The following is a 15,820-nucleotide window of genomic DNA, read 5'->3' as shown; positions in this document are numbered from 1 at the left end:
TCTGGAAACATTTCAGGGGTGCCAACAATTTTGGCCATGACTGTATATGTGCATATGTGCTGACAGCAGAGAGAGAAAAGGGAGAACAAATGTAAAAGAATTGGCATAACAGAAGGGGAAACAGAACAGCAGAGAGAAAGATAAAAGATTGAATGAGTGGAATAAGGAGGTTTGCCGATTCAGCTGACAGATCTGCCAGTAGACCCACCTCCTCTATCTCAGCCCCGCCCCCGCGGCCTGGGGCCTCTAACTGGGTGTTTGATAATGAGTCCCTGTCACCGGAGCGCCCTCTGAGCCTGCCTGCCTACCTGCCACTGCTTTCAGGAAGTGGCATTGGCCACAGATGGGTGGGGCGCCATGGGTGAAAGAAAGAGCGAACTAGAGGGAGAGTCAGTCTGGGAGAGAGAGAGACAGAAAGAGAGACAGAGTACAAGGAAGAGAACGAGAGAGAAATAGTGAGGGAGACCGAAAGAAAGAGAATGGGAGGGTGTGAGAAGTAGATTTTCAAGTGCCGACATCCCCAGGACAGTCAGCTGTTGCCTGAGTACACACCCGGCCAGTACCTGTCAGTTACCGTCAGTGTATACTAGTATTAGTTAAGACTGTCATCCACTCCCTCTCCTCCTATCTCCTCCTGCTGTCCCTACTGGCCGATTGTGAAGAGGAGGTGGTTGGTACAGGAGGAATCTCAGTGGCTGTGTGTCTGTGTCCCAGGCCCCAGGGGTGTCCCCAGCCCCAGCCTTGACTGGGCCCTGCCCCACTCTGGGGGTGCTCAATGCCTGCAGTGAGCAGGCCACCCAGCTGGAGGTTTGGCTGGAGAGAGCACAGCACAGCCTTGGAGTGCTAGAGCGAGCCGCCACTGCCAGCATGCAGGACAGTGTGGAGCAGCAGCTCCTCACATGCCAGGTAAGAACTGCAGATGGGGTGTCAAAGTTCAGCTCTGTGGAGGGCATGCCGCGTGGGGCTTTATCCAGGAACTTCCCCAGGCATGGTGCCGCGTGGGGCTTTATCCAGGAACTTCCCCAGGCATGGGAGTCAATAGCAAGGATATAAGAGATGCCTCAGTATCATTATCATGTGTGTATCCGTCTTATCACTTTGCTCCTGCTTTTCTTTAGCACATGAGAGTGATTCGGTATCTACTTACAACCACAAATAGCAGCATCATATTAATGATTTGCATTCCAGTCAGAGCCTCAGAAAGGACGTCTTTCCCACTGTTACTATTATACTGGTGTGATTACAGCCCTTTCTACTATTATTCATTCACTACATTGGTTTACATTTAGCACCTACAGAATAAGACAATGTATCTAACTTGTAAATCACATTTAAGGAAGTCATTCTGATGTCATGCCAATCATCTGCTTTGACTATTAGGTAGAGCTTTTCTTTCCTTAACAACATCTCTTATGTATTGACCTGCCTTGTCCATAGTTCAAAGCCTTTCTAAATCACCAGTGATCAGGGTTCATCAACAGTCATTTTCCTGCTTTGTAGCTGCTTTGCCTACTGCTGCAGATGGGAGGGGTTGCTTTCATTCAGTCTTAGTAAACACAGCCAGTTGTTGGATAGAAGGTGCTGCTGTCTCACAGGCATATAGGTTACTGTTTGAAATGAGGCAAGGTTGAACAAACAGTAAAGGCCAGCTAATGTGTTGCTGGTATTTGTCTTCAGGGTGCGGTGTATTCTCTAGAGGTGCTGGCCACATGGCAAAGATCAGTTGTATTAGATAGTGCACTTGATAAAAGCCTAACTGTCCTGATTAGCAGGGAATTACTCCAAATGGCTATTTGAAAATGGAATTAGCTAATTGTTTTAAAGTCTCATTGCCTTGCATGACTTTAGACAGGCTAAACAAAAGACATGCAGAAATGAAGCATTAGTTATGTTCTGTGGTGATGTGGGCAAATCAGTGAAAAAGCACTTGTAGGACCAGCCAGTTCTTGAATATATACTATTATGTTCTTACCTTTTACCAGTGGTGGAAAAAATATCCAATTGTCATACTTTAGTCAATGTAAGGATACCTTAATAGAAAATGACTCAAGTAAAAGTGAAAGTCACCCAGTAAAATCCTACTTGAGTAAAAGTCTAAAAGTATTCGGTTTTAAATATACTTAAGTATCAAAAGTACATGTAATTGCTCAAATATACTTAAGTATCAAAAGTAAAAGTAAAAGTATAAATAATTTCTAATTCCTTATATTAAGCAAACCAGACGGCACCATTTTCTTGTTTTTTAAATTTACGGATAGCCAGGGGCACTCTCCAAAACTCAGACATCATTTACAAATGAAGCATTCGTGTTTAGTGAGTCCACCAAATCAGAGGCAGTAAGGATGACCAGGGATGCTATCTTGATGTGCGTGAATTGGACCATTTTCCTATCCTGCTAAGCATTCAAAATGTAACGAGTACTTTTGGGTGTCAGGGAAAATGTATGCAGTAAAAAGTATATACTTTTCTTTAGGAATGTAGTGAAGTAAAAGTATAAAGTTGTCAAAAATGGAAATAGTAAAGTAAAGTACAGATAATCAAAAAAACTACTTAAGTAGTACTTTCAAGTATTTTTACCTAAGTACTTTACATCACTGCTTTTTACATAAATTGTGCAGTGTTCAGAATATATTCTTAGCTATCACCATTTCAATCTAGAATAAACCAGGTATTATCCAGCCTGGATTCTCTGGGCGTGTAATCAGATCCCAGCATTAAAGTTTCAGAGGGTAAACACATTCCTATAGCACGACAGATTTGAATGAAGGCTTTGTAGGCAAACAAAAACACAGCATCTGATTGGATCTAGCCTCATATTCAAATTGATCAACACCTTTAGAGAACCCTGTACACCCTTTGTCCAGTAACCGCCCTTTTCACGACCTCAATTCCAAATGGACTCTAACCCTAGCAGGAGCGCCTTTCACATGGAGCCTTATGACTCCTAGCACCTGCCTCAGGTGATGTAGGTCAGTCAAACCTAGTACACTCTGGCAGGGGCTGTAGGTCAACCTATTACTGGCGGGTGATGTAGGTCAACCTATTAAAGTTACATATTATAGGAGCATCAGCAATTCTTGGAGGACAGTGGGAGTTGATAAAAACTCTTCTTTATTGATAAAACAAACACGTTTCGTTCCTTAGCCTTCATCAGGGTTTTGCATGCACCCTAGTTGGAGAGCGAGGTAGCGGCAGTGTTTCTTTCCCTTTGCACATTGTAAGAACATGTCATTGAATCTATGGAAAATGTACTGTATTCATAGTACTGTATGTGTCTGTACTGTACAGTGTATAGTGTATACCCTATTCCCTAGGTATAGTTGATCCATGGAGAGAGTCTGTGTGCTCAGGTTCACACCCTGAGGGGATTAACCAGTGTGAATGGGATTCTGCTCTACTTACTCTCCCAGCACTCTGTGTTCTGCTTACATTAGCTCTCATGCTGCTGCAGGTGTCTCAGTCAGTTTCCTTTTGTTGTTCTTCGTGAGAATGAGGTGCTAAAATGAGGCAATGTTTTGTGTGTGTGTGTGTGTATATATATTTGTGTCTGTGTCTGTGTGTGTAGGAGATGTTCCTGGAGATAGAGCAGAAGGTGGCCAGTCTGTCTGTCCTGGGGCAGCAGGAGGGTTCAGCAGGGTCCCACCAGGAGGCTGAGGCCCTCTCCTCCAAACTGGAGCTGCTCAAGACCAGCCTGGTCACCTTCCAGCTGTTGTTGCAGGAGAGACAGAGCCATGAGCAGATGCACACCAGCACACATACAGAGGAGCAGGTACATCCAGACAGAGAGTCATGTGCACACACACGGATGTGCGCACGTAAACACACATGCGTGCACACACACACACTCACTCACTGAATGTCTGCAAAAGAGCTGTCTGCTGATGACACTGACAGTGAAGTAGGTGTTTTGTCTATTTGGTCATCGCTCCCTGACAATGTTAACAAGCTTCCAGATAAACAAACAGCTGTTGTTAAAGTGACATGTCAAAGAGAGATCATTAGCACTTCCTAATGCTTTAATTCCTGTGGCACTTTCTCAAGTTTTTATTTTAACAATGGGTGTAAAACCTGCCTGTTGATGAAAACACACAAACAAGCCTTGTAATGTTGATGAGGAATACATCCTGAGACTGGGCATTATGTTCCAAGTCACGACTGGGATTAAATTGAAAACGTTCAGGTGATAATGTGAACATTTTATTCAAACAACAGAACTTTCTCTCTTTCTCTTTCTCTCTTTCTCTTGCCCTCATCCTGGTTTTCTCCATCCTCTGAAGGTACCGTCACCGTCACCGTCACCGTCGTCACCCAGAAAGCCCCCTCTAGAGGGCAGACAGCAGCGTAGCGCCAGTGTCCAGGAGATTCTCTCTTCCTCCAAGAGCAAACTCTTTAGACAGACCAGCTTTCAACAGCAGAAGGTAAACCGTCCAAAGCACGTCTGAACGGAGAGTGTGGTTGGCTATTTATTGGACTTGAATTGTATTGACAAATTCACATCTGACAGCCCAGTGAAGAATGTAAAGTACAGTGTATGCTAGTCATGGCTGTTGTCATTGTCCCCATGCAGGAATTGGAGCAGGAGCTGAGTGAGCAGAGAGGCCTGACCAAGGCTATCGCCCAGCAGGGGAGTAGAGGTCGTCTCCACAGCCAGGCCCAAGAGGACCAACCTCAGCCATCCGCACGGTACTGGTCCCCTTACTGATCCAGTCTGTAGGCTTTGGAGCTGGAATAAGTCTATAACAATGCTATACAGTATTTTTAGACAATCATCTTTTGATGGTATTTTTCCTTCACTCGGTTGAAGGGGATTGACAAGTAAGAAGAGTAGCCACATTCTCTACAAATGTATACTGTATGCTTTTGTTCCATAAGCATAATCATGTTCTTGAAATAGAATCAGCCCTTTCCCCAAATAATCATTTTACAATGTGATCTTTGCCATTGTCATTGGAAAAAAAACACAGCATGGCACAGAGAGTTAGAAGTAATTACTTTGTTTGTAGTCTGTTACATTTTCATTGCTTTGTGCTTCTCTTCAGTGAGAGTGGGAGAGATTGTTCTGAGTTCATTTAGATGGACCTTAATTTCTTCTCAGAGACAAAAAATGTCAGCTCTATAGAAATTATTAGGATTGTGTTCTCAGTGGAGTTCTCCAAGGCTGTGTGTGGTTCTGACAACCATCTAACTGCAAAACCTGGTCTCAAAGCATTTTGTATTATTATGTACGTAAATCTGAAACACTCAATTTAGCTGGATATGTTATGTTTCGTATGGTATGTATTAATTTGTGGATGTCCATCATCCATTTCGTATGATATGTTACAAATGACAATTCGTATAATATGTTACGAATTTGCAAAACGTACAATATGTTACGAATTCCAATTCTAACGTTAGCTAGGCTAGGGGTTAAGGTTAGGGAGTAGGGTTAAGGTTAGGAGTTAGGTTAAAGGGTTAAGGTTAGGGTTAGGGTTAGGGGAAGGGATAGCTAACATGAAAAATAAGTAAGTAGTTGAAAAGTTGCTAATTAGCTCAAAATCTAAAGTTGTTGAGATTCAAACACGCAACCTTTGGGTTGCTAGATGTTCGCGTCATACGCCCACCCATCCATCCTGACCAATCACCGCCTTTCGTTTCTGCCTTAAGTAACTTTCTGTCTTATGTAACCATACCAAATGTAACATATCATACTCATTTGAGTGTCTCGGATTTACATTTACTATGTTACGTCTAGTCTATGAGACCAGGCTGAACTGCAACTCATTCCTTAGAGTTCCTGTTGAACCTGAAGGAGAGGGGGAGGCAGGGGTCCAAAGGAAGTGGACACACCTTCACAACCAGCTTCTGGCTTTGGAGGAGACTGCACAGCAAGGTCCTTCTGATGTAAGCAGCTCCCGCTCTTAAATGACACACATTTCCAAGTGTGTAGTGTGTTTGTGTAAATTCATGTGGAGTTCAAATGGGGTCATATGTGAGTTCTTTCTTTCTTTCACTCTAAAGGTGACAGACTCATCTGTGAGTCGGAGTAATGGATCAGCCAGTAGTCTCATTGACTCCTACAGCTTTCAGGAGATGCAGACACACATATGTCGGCTGCGAGAGCTGGGCCAGACTGCCAGTGAGGTGGTGACTCAGGTGAGGGCACTGATCCATGGGTGTAGAGTTCATGTCTCTTTAACATATCACAGTTTTCATGGAATGGAGAAAAGGGTGTCACCGGAGAAGAGATTAAATTAGATTATCTGTGAAGAGATTAAATTCCATGTGAGAAAAATAGTCAGACCAAGTATTCTTTAAAATCAGTTTTTCTCCATGTTGGTTTTAATGATCACTCTCCACATTTGATGTTTCTGTGGCTTGTGATGTTGTTCCAGGCTGTCCCGCACGAGGAGGTTCATCAGAGGCTGGATGAGGGTCTGTTTGAGGTGCTATGTGGGGTAGGCCTATCTCTGTCCTCACTGACCCGCCTCCTGCAGTCCCCCTCAGGGAAGTCACATGAGGACACACAGCTCCAGCTGCTGCAGCTCGAGGTAGGGACAACACTAAAGTACTCTCAATCCCCACTAAAGTACTTTAAACCATATGGTTTGGTTTTCATATGCGTAACAGTGTTTTGTTTGATGCATGTTCAGTGCAGAGTTCAGTCAGTTGAATGAGACTATTGACTATTTGTGTGTCTATGTGTTTGATCTTTGTTCTCAGACTCTGGCAGCAGAGCTGGTGACCCTGGGCAGTGAGCTGACCTCCCAGGGGTCAGAGGTCATTGGTGTTCTGGGGTCAGATGGAGGTCATCTGTGTGTGGATCACCTGGGTAAACTCCTGCCTGTGGTCCAGAGCAGCCTGGCTGCCAGACAGAAGCAGCTGCAGGCCCAGCTGGGGAAGACAGGCCATTACCAGGTCAGAACCACCACTGTGGTTTATTTAAGCAATAAGGCCAGAGGGGGTGTGGTATATGGCCAGCATACCACGGCTAAGGGCTGTTCTTATGCACGATGCAACACGGCGTGCCTGGATACAGCCCTTAGCCTTGGTATATTGGCCATATACCACAAACCCCCGAGGTGCCTTATTGCTTATTGGTCCTCTGTAGCTCAACTGGTAGAGCACGGCGCTTGTAACGCCAAGGTAGTGGGTTCGATCCCCGGGACCACCCATACACAAAAATTTATGCACGCATGACTGTAAGTCGCTTTGGATAAAAGCGTCTGCTAAATGGTATATTATTATTATATTATTATTATTATTATAAACTGGTTACCAACGTAATTAGAAGAGTAAAAATCAATATTTTGTCATACCCGTGGTATACAGTCTGATATCCTACAGCTTTCAGCAAATGAGAATTCAGGGCTCGACCCCACCCAGTTTATAATATAACATTTATAACAACAACTGGGCTACTGCATTACAGTTTCGGTACAGTGCACATCAGTATGTTGTATTACTGTATGGTGGGTTTTAGTCTGTCTGGTTAGATGTTTAGATTGTGTTAACTTGGTGGATAGGGTTTTGAAATGCACTCTTAACTTAACCTATAACGTCGCCTTGTCTCACTTACAACTGTACAGTTTGTAATGCTTTGACTTACCCTAAGGATATGATATGTAACACAGCATAAAATATGTATTTGTTGCACTGTGCAGTAATTATTTTGGTATACTGTACTTTGTGTTTGTCTAACTCAACAGACACTCTTAAAAGAGTTGCATGCAGCCCTTCTTGCTAATAAGTTGGCCGTACAACAAATGACTAACGAAGCTGTTCCTCAAGACACTTGCAAGCAGCTACAGGTACTGTAAACACATTCATACAGTATGTAGCCATCCATAGTCATTAGTAAATCTATCCATGTTAAATAGTTACTTAGACCTACTATAAATCCTTCTATGTGGATAGCTTACAGCTAAGAAATTAATTCATGTTCGACTTAAAGATGTTCTCATCTGGATGAACCATCCACAAACTGACATTATATGACAATGATATTTAGTGATCACCTTTGAAGGGGCTATATCCAGTTCAAATAACAACAAAGCAGTCACTTGGTAAACATCTGAGGGATGGGGCTGGAGGATGATGGATGGGTCTGAGGGATCAGCTGAGGGTGTGGGCTGTTTGACCTGTGTATTTGCATGGTATGTGTTTAGGCTGTGGTGCAGGTCGAGGGAGAGCTGCAGCTTCAGTCCAGCCAGGTGTCCTCCCTGCAGGAGAGGGCAGAGAGACAGGGTCTGCCCTCCACACTCATAGAGGAGGCCTACAAGCTGGAGGTGCAGTATAGTCCTGTATAACACCTACACCTGAGCACATTTATATACTGAACTACATGGACCATGCTGAGACTCCATGATATGACATTAGTCTATGATATTACCCAATGAAATAAGTCACCTCAGTTAAATTATTTGGAATAGAGCTGACCTTACTTTCAACCTCTCCCTGTTTTATTTATGATTATTTGACTCAGAATGACTGCTGCCCCACTTATCTTTGGAACTACATTCCATTAAAACAAGGCCTTGCTCAATGTGCTAATGGGATCGGAGTAATCAACACATTCGGTGGGAGTGATTGGTACCCATAAATTTGAATGCTGAAACCATGGCCCTATACACAATGATGAAGATATCAGTTCTGATCTTGTGGTTACGTACGACCATGTGTGTTATCATGTACACTTACTGGATGTGTATATCATAAGGTTTATAATGTGTGTTCAGGTTGTGCTGGAAAGTGTGTTGGGCTCTGTGGGGGCCAGGCATGAGGAGCTGAGGGCCAGTGTGGATCTCCAGCAGCAGTTTGAGAGGCTGCTACATGGCCTGGAAGTGCTGGTCACCCTGGGCTCAGAACGCCTCTCACAGAGGCCTGGTCTGGAGCTCCACACCAGGACTGAGCTACAGGACTGCCTTAGCACACACTCGGTGAGCACACACCATTCAGGTCCTCCATTGTGTACTGATCCTATCAAGTGTGATTAGATAGCTACCTTGGATTCAGTTTTCATTTAGCCACCATAGAAACCAAGAGATTACTTATTGTGTAATCGTTGGTATTGATACAGCATGCATTGATGCTATTGTTTTGTGTTCTCTCTTCCTGCTATGGTTCTTATGGATTTGACAGAAGTTCTTCCAGTTCCTGGGGATCCACCTGGGGACCCTGCAGCACCTCTCCATGAGAGTCCCAGAGAGCACCCTCCAGAGGTGGGAGGGAGTGATGAGGGGCCTCCAGGAGGAGGTGACCCAACTGCAGCAGCAGGCCTTGGAGAGAGGTACCAGGATGCAGCGGATATTACTGGTAGGCACCATAGAATTAGGAATTAGAATACTAGAATGGACATGAACCTTCTTATGATGGAATAAAGGTCAGACATTTTGGTCAGGGAGTTGGTCAACCGTGGTTTTGCCAGTGCTGTGATAAGATATTGTGTAAAATAATGAATCTGAAGAATTTATCTGCACTGTATTTCTGTTCGCTAGCTAGCCAGCCAGTTTTAGAGGAATTATTCCATAAATGTTTCAAATGAACTGCCTTTCAAACAATGCAGTCAATCCACAGTCATACACTGGCTGAAATCAGTTGACTATATGACTTAGACAAGTTGTAAATGCAACAAGTACTGATATTGTATCATATAATAGCACTCACAGCTTTCCAAGAAAACAGAATTTAGACATTTATGGTCTGTTTACATATATTTTATAGGCTATTTATAGAGACAATTGTTATCAAACCCCTATAAACTGTATTGATAATGATATTACAATATTTTAGGTTGACAATAATTCTATTACACAATTTGTTATATATCACATGCCTTCCTTTTATTTTCCTGCATAAATAAAATCATGACTATGCCTCTACTGCCATTCATTCCAATTAGACTGGTTTGGATTTCTCCCTGACCAATATGGCTGCCATTTTCATTCCATTCTGGAACTTTGAAGGTTTATGACATAGCCCCTCTAGTAATTGAATAGGATTTATATGGTAGGCACAGCACAGGAAACATTGGCTTTGTTAAGCTAGATATGGGCTCATATTGAGGTGTGCTGGTGTGACTGTTTGAGATGGTGTATTGAAAAACGTGTGTTGAGTTATGTGCAGTTGTGTTGAATTGTTATTGTTGGTTTGGTTGTAGATATGGACACAGTGGGAGGAGGAAAGTACCAGTCTGGACACCCTGTTTAGGGATGTGGAAGCTGGCCTACCCAAGGTGCACCTGGAGGAGGACTCAGTGGAACAGATTTCCGAGAAACTCTCTGTCTATCAGGTAGCACTCCATGTGCTTTAACATCTAACTGTTCAGAACAGCAGTCTTATTAATAGAAAATAAAACATAAAAAATGTGTTATCAAAGAAATGAACACTGATCACAGGTCAGTGGAATGTCTGTACACTCTTAGAAAAAAGGTGCTGTCTAGAACCTTTAAGGGTTCTTCGGCTATCCCCAAAGGAGAACTATCCCCCCCCACCCATGTTTTCCACCCCTTCCCACCACGCCTAGCAACACAGGTTGGTTGTCAGTCCCCACCACCCCATATCTCTATCTTGCTCAGAATATGAGCTTTCCAAAAGTTGTTTAAATATGATATAGATCTGTCCTTTCAAGAGCCCAGATAATTTATTTATTAGCGCTGAGCAATTAGTGCTTTTTGAGGTCGGTTCGGTTTCGGTTAGATTATGAAAAAATATTCCCGGTTTTCGATTTCGATTATTTTGGTTGAAATCTGTAACAACACAGAATAATACAATTCATAAAAGTCCCATGATGGTAGTGACTGCCCATTACTGCTTATCACTTATTAACCGTTATTTATTCACATTACTTTACTTTACTAAAATATTTCAGTTGTTGTGTATATTTCATTTGTTTTATATGTTGACTTTATTATTTCATTCCAAGTCATCTCATCTCTATAGAGCTGCTGCCTATGCTGTCTGACAAAATCACTATTTTGTATTTCTTCAAAGTAAATAAGGCATACTTTTATGACTGCTGAATACCGACAACTGTATCAATCACTTTGATAATGTATTTTCAGGTAGAGATACCTCGCGAAGCAGCAGCTGCTCTCTATATCCCCTCATGATCTATATCCCCTCACGCACATTGAGCACACAGAAAAAAAATGAACGAAATGGAATTCAAATAATTGAACTGAATTAGTTGTTTAAAAACCAAAAAATTACAGAGATTTCGGTTAATCGCTCAGCACTATTATTTATAAATCCCATCATTGGATGGTTTGGTAGTTGGGTTTCCCCAGGGACTCCATAGGCCTGCATAGCTGGCCTATGGAGTTGCCTGTAATGTGTTTGTGTCTTTCAAATCTTGGAATGTACTCATTAGGCTATAACTAGCAAATGGATTTCTGATTAGAATAATATTTCTTCACAGATCATAGACGTAACGTTAGCTAGTGAGCCAGCAAGCTAAAATGTTCTAGCTAACTAACAGTACACTTTACCTTTGTCACGCGTGCTGTAGGTGGGTGTAGTGGTGGAATCAAACGCAGGACACCGAAGTATAGTCCAACAGACTTTAGTAACTCTCCAACAAGGAAATAACGAGAACACTTGCCCGTAGGCGAAATAACGCACAAAGGCGAACAAAACAAATGCGCACTACACAGGTGCGTAAACACTCCACGCAGTGGAGGGAAGCTCAACCGAGCGAAATAGCGAACATCAGCCCTACACACGACAGACAAAAATCAATAACACACAACACCTGACAAACACAACGAGAACTAAATAGGACACTAATGACACTAAATGAAAACAGGTGTGACAACAATCAGACAAAAGCAAACGAACATGAAACATATAACGGTGGCAGCTAGTATTCCGGAGACAACGAACGCCGAAGCCTGCCCGAACAAGGGAGAGAGGCAGCCTCGGCCGAAACCGTGACAGTACCCCCCCCTTGACGCGCGGCTCCAGACGTGCGCCGACTCCGGCCTCGGGGACGACCCGGAGGACGCGGAGCAGGGTGCGTCGGGTGCCCACGATGGAATTCCGTCAGGAGAGACGGGTCCAAAATGTCTCTCCTCGGCACCCAGCACCGCTCCTCCGGACCGCACCCCTCCCACTCCACTAGATACTGGAGACCCCCATCCGACGTCTCGAATCCAAGATGGACCTCACGGAGTACGCCGGTGCCCCCTCGATGTCCAATGGGGGCGGAGGAGTCTCCCTGATCTCACTTTCTTGGAGTGGGCCAGCTACCACCGGCCTGAGAAGGGACACATGGAACGAGGGGTTAATACTTTTATATTCAACAGGTAGCTGTAATTTATAACACACCTCGTTCAACCTTCCCGGGACTTTAAATGGCCCTACAAACCGCCAACCCAGTTTCCGACAGGGCAGGCGGAGGGGCAGGTTCCTGGTAGAGAGCCAGACTCGATCACCAGGTGCGTACACCGGTCCCTCACTGCGGTGGAGATCGGCGCTCGCCTTATGACGTCGGAGGGCCCGCTGCAGGTGGACGTGTGCAGCGTTCCATGTCTCCTCCGAGCGCCTCGCCCACTCATCCACCGCAGGAGCCTCGATCTGGCTCTGCTGCCAGGGTGCCAGAACCGGCTGGTAACCTAACACACATTGGAAAGGGGTTAGGTTAGTGGAGGAATGGCGTTGGGAATTCTGGGCCATTTCGGCCCAGGGAACGTACCTTGCCCACTCCTCCGGCCGGTCCTGGCAGTATGTTCTAAGAAACCTGTCCACATCCTGGTTTACACGTTCCACCTGCCCATTACTCTCCGGGTGGTAACCCGAGGTGAGGCTCACCGAGACCCCCAACCGCTCCATAAAGGCCCTCCAGACTCTGGAGGTAAATTGGGGACCTCGATCAGACACAATATCCTCGGGTACCCCGTAGTGCCGGAACACATGGGTGAATAGGGCTTCGGCAGTTTGCAGGGGCGGTAGGAAGGCCCGGCATGGGGAGCAAACGACAGGCCTTAGAAAACCGGTCCACAACGACCAGTATAGCGGTATTCCCCTGTGAAGGAGGAAGGTCAGTAAGGAAATCCACCGAGAGGTGGGACCATGGTCGTTGTGGCACGGGCAGGGGTAGTAACTTACCCCTAGGCAGATGTATAGGCGCCTTACACTGGGCGCACACCGAGCAGGAGGAAACATAAACCCTCACATCCCTTGCTAACGTGGGCCACCAGTACTTGGCACTAAGACAGTGCACTGTCCGGCCGATACCCGGATGTCCAGAGGAGGGTGACGTGTGAGCCCAATAGATCAATCGATCCCGAACCTCGAGCGGAACGTACTTCCGACCCTCCGGGCACTGTGGTGGACTAGGGTCGGTGCGTAACGCCCGCTCGAGCTCAGCATCGACCTCCCACACTACCGGTGCCACCAGACACGACTCCGGCAGTATGGGAGTGGGCTCCACGGACCTCTCCTCCGTGTCATACCGCCGAGACAGCGCATCTGCCCTACCGTTCTGGGACCCAGGGATGTACGTGATCTTAAACGTAAACCGGGTCAAAAACATATTCCATCTAGCCTGCCGAGGGTTTAGCCTCCTCGCTGCCCGGATGTACGCCAGGTTACGGTGGTCCGTCAAAATGAGGAAAGGGTGTTGAGCCCCCTCAAGCCAGTGCCTCCACACCTTTAGGGCCTGTACCACGGCTAACAGCTCCCTGTCCCCTACGTCATAGTTTCGCTCCGCCGGACTGAGCTTCTTGGAATAAAAAGCACAGGGGCGGAGTTTAGGTGGCGCGCCTGATCTTTGTGAAAGCACGGCTCCTATACCGGCCTCAGACGCGTCCACCTCTACCTGAAATGGTAAAGAGGGATCCGGATGCGCCAGCACTGGAGCCGAGGTAAACAGGTCCTTCAGCCTCCCAAATGCCCTGTCCGCCTCGGCAGACCACTGCAGACGCACCGGGCCCCCCTTCAAGAGAGACGTGATGGGAGCTGCCACCTGTCCAAAACCCCGGATAAACCTCCGGTAGTAATTCGCAAACCCCAAAAACTGCTGCACCTCCTTCACAGTGGTTGGTGTTTGCCAATTACGCACGGCTGACACCCGGTCTACCTCCATCTTCACCCCTGACGCAGACAACTGATACCCCAAAAAGGAGACCGACTCCTGGAAAAACAGACACTTCTCTGCCTTAACATACAGGTCGTGCTCCACCAGCCTCCGCAACACTCTGCGCACCAGGGCCACATGCTCGACACGGGTAGGCGAGTACACGAGAATGTCATCTATGTACACCACGACCCCCTGCCCCTGCATGTCCCTGAAGATCTCATCCACGAATGATTGGAAAACTGACGGAGCGTTCATCAACCCGTATGGCATGACAAGATACTCGTAATGGCCCGAGGTGGTACTAAAGGCTGTCTTCCATTCATCGCCCTCCCTGATGCGCACCAAGTTGTACGCGCTCCTGAGATCTAATTTAGTGAAGAAACGCGCCCCATGCAAGGACTCAGTCATGGTCGCAATCAGCGGGAGTGGATAACTGTACTTCACCGTGATCTGATTGAGACCACGGTAATCGATGCATGGGCGCAAACCACCATCCTTCTTCTTCACAAAAAAGAAACTCGAGGATGCAGGGGAAGTGGAAGGCCGTATGTATCCTTGTCTCAGAGATTCGTCTATGTAAGTCTCCATAGCTTTCTTCTCCTCCTGAGACAGAGGATACACATGGCTCCGTGGGACTCTCACCCGTGGGTTTGGACTCTCCACCGAGGTAGCCCCTACGGAAACGCCTAAACATCTACCCACACACTGGGCAGACCACTCCATCAGAGCCCTCTCCTGCCACGAAATAGATGGGTTATGGGTACTCAACCAGGGCATGCCCAGCACCACCGGATACGCAGGAGAGTCAATCAGAAATAGCTGAATCATCTCCTGATGACCCCCCTGCGCACACATCCTAAGTGGCGCAGTGACCTCCCTGATCAAGCCCGCACCCAACAGACGGCTATCTAGGGCATGAACGGGGAAAGGGACATCAACAGGAAGAAGGGGAATCCCTAAAGCTAAACAAAATGTCTTATCAATAAAATTCCCAGCCGCGCCTGAATCTACCAGCGCCTTATGCTGGGAATGAGGTGCTACCTGTGGAAAACTCACAGGCAAACAGAAATGTGCAATAGAGAGCTCTGGGTGAGTGGGGCGCCTACTCACCTGGAAGGAATCCCCAGTGCGGGACCTGTCGTCCTCTCCCCTAGGAGGCCATCCCCAGCACCTAGCCGCGGTGTGTCCTCCCGACCACAGTTGGTGCAGGGGATGGACCCCCTAGTAAGCCGACCCTCCTCTCTCTAGTGCCAGCACCCCGAGCTCCATGGGACACGGCTCGGAGGCGCTGGAGGGTGAAATGGACGGACCCCCCTCGGAACGTCCGCGGGTAGCTAGTAGGTTATCCAGCCTGATGGACATGTCGACCAACTGGTCGAACGAGAGGCTGGTGTCCCTACAAGCCAGCTCCCGACGGACGTCCTCTCGTAGACTACACCTGTAGTGATCGACGAGAGCCCGATCATTCCACCCTGCATCTGCCGCTAGAGTACGGAATTCGAGGGCGAACTCTTGCGCACTCCTCCTCCCCTGCCGGAGGAAGACCAGACGCTCCCCGCCGCTTTCCCCTCCGGGGATGGTCAAACACCGCCCTGAAGCGGCGGGAGAACTCGTCGTACGTGATGGTGTCCGCGTCGATCTTCCTCCACTCCGCGTTGGCCCATTCCAATGCCTTCCCGGAAAGGCAGGAGATCAGGGCGGACACGCTCTCATGTCCCGAGGGCGCCGGGTGCACGGTGGCCAGGTACAGCTCCACCTGGA

General features: G+C 46.7%; 1 protein-coding gene across 1 annotated transcript in view; it reads left to right on the top strand.

Annotated features, from left to right (window-relative positions):
- The window catches only part of syne2b (spectrin repeat containing, nuclear envelope 2b), a 152,433-nt gene that overhangs the window by 96,211 nt on the left and 40,402 nt on the right, over positions 1-15,820 (top strand). The window contains 13 exon segments of the mRNA XM_045207412.1: positions 715-906; positions 3,566-3,769; positions 4,278-4,418; positions 4,568-4,683; positions 5,772-5,883; positions 6,001-6,135; positions 6,375-6,530; positions 6,703-6,897; positions 7,689-7,790; positions 8,148-8,267; positions 8,718-8,918; positions 9,121-9,294; positions 10,139-10,270. Of these exon segments, the coding sequence (XP_045063347.1) occupies positions 715-906; positions 3,566-3,769; positions 4,278-4,418; positions 4,568-4,683; positions 5,772-5,883; positions 6,001-6,135; positions 6,375-6,530; positions 6,703-6,897; positions 7,689-7,790; positions 8,148-8,267; positions 8,718-8,918; positions 9,121-9,294; positions 10,139-10,270 (1,980 nt within the window).

The sequence above is a fragment of the Coregonus clupeaformis genome, chromosome 25 (assembly GCF_020615455.1).
Source record: "Coregonus clupeaformis isolate EN_2021a chromosome 25, ASM2061545v1, whole genome shotgun sequence".
In the NCBI taxonomy this organism is placed as follows: Eukaryota; Metazoa; Chordata; class Actinopteri; order Salmoniformes; family Salmonidae; genus Coregonus; species Coregonus clupeaformis.
Note: the sequence above shows the minus strand (reverse complement) of the source record. Positions and strands in the feature narration are given on the sequence as shown.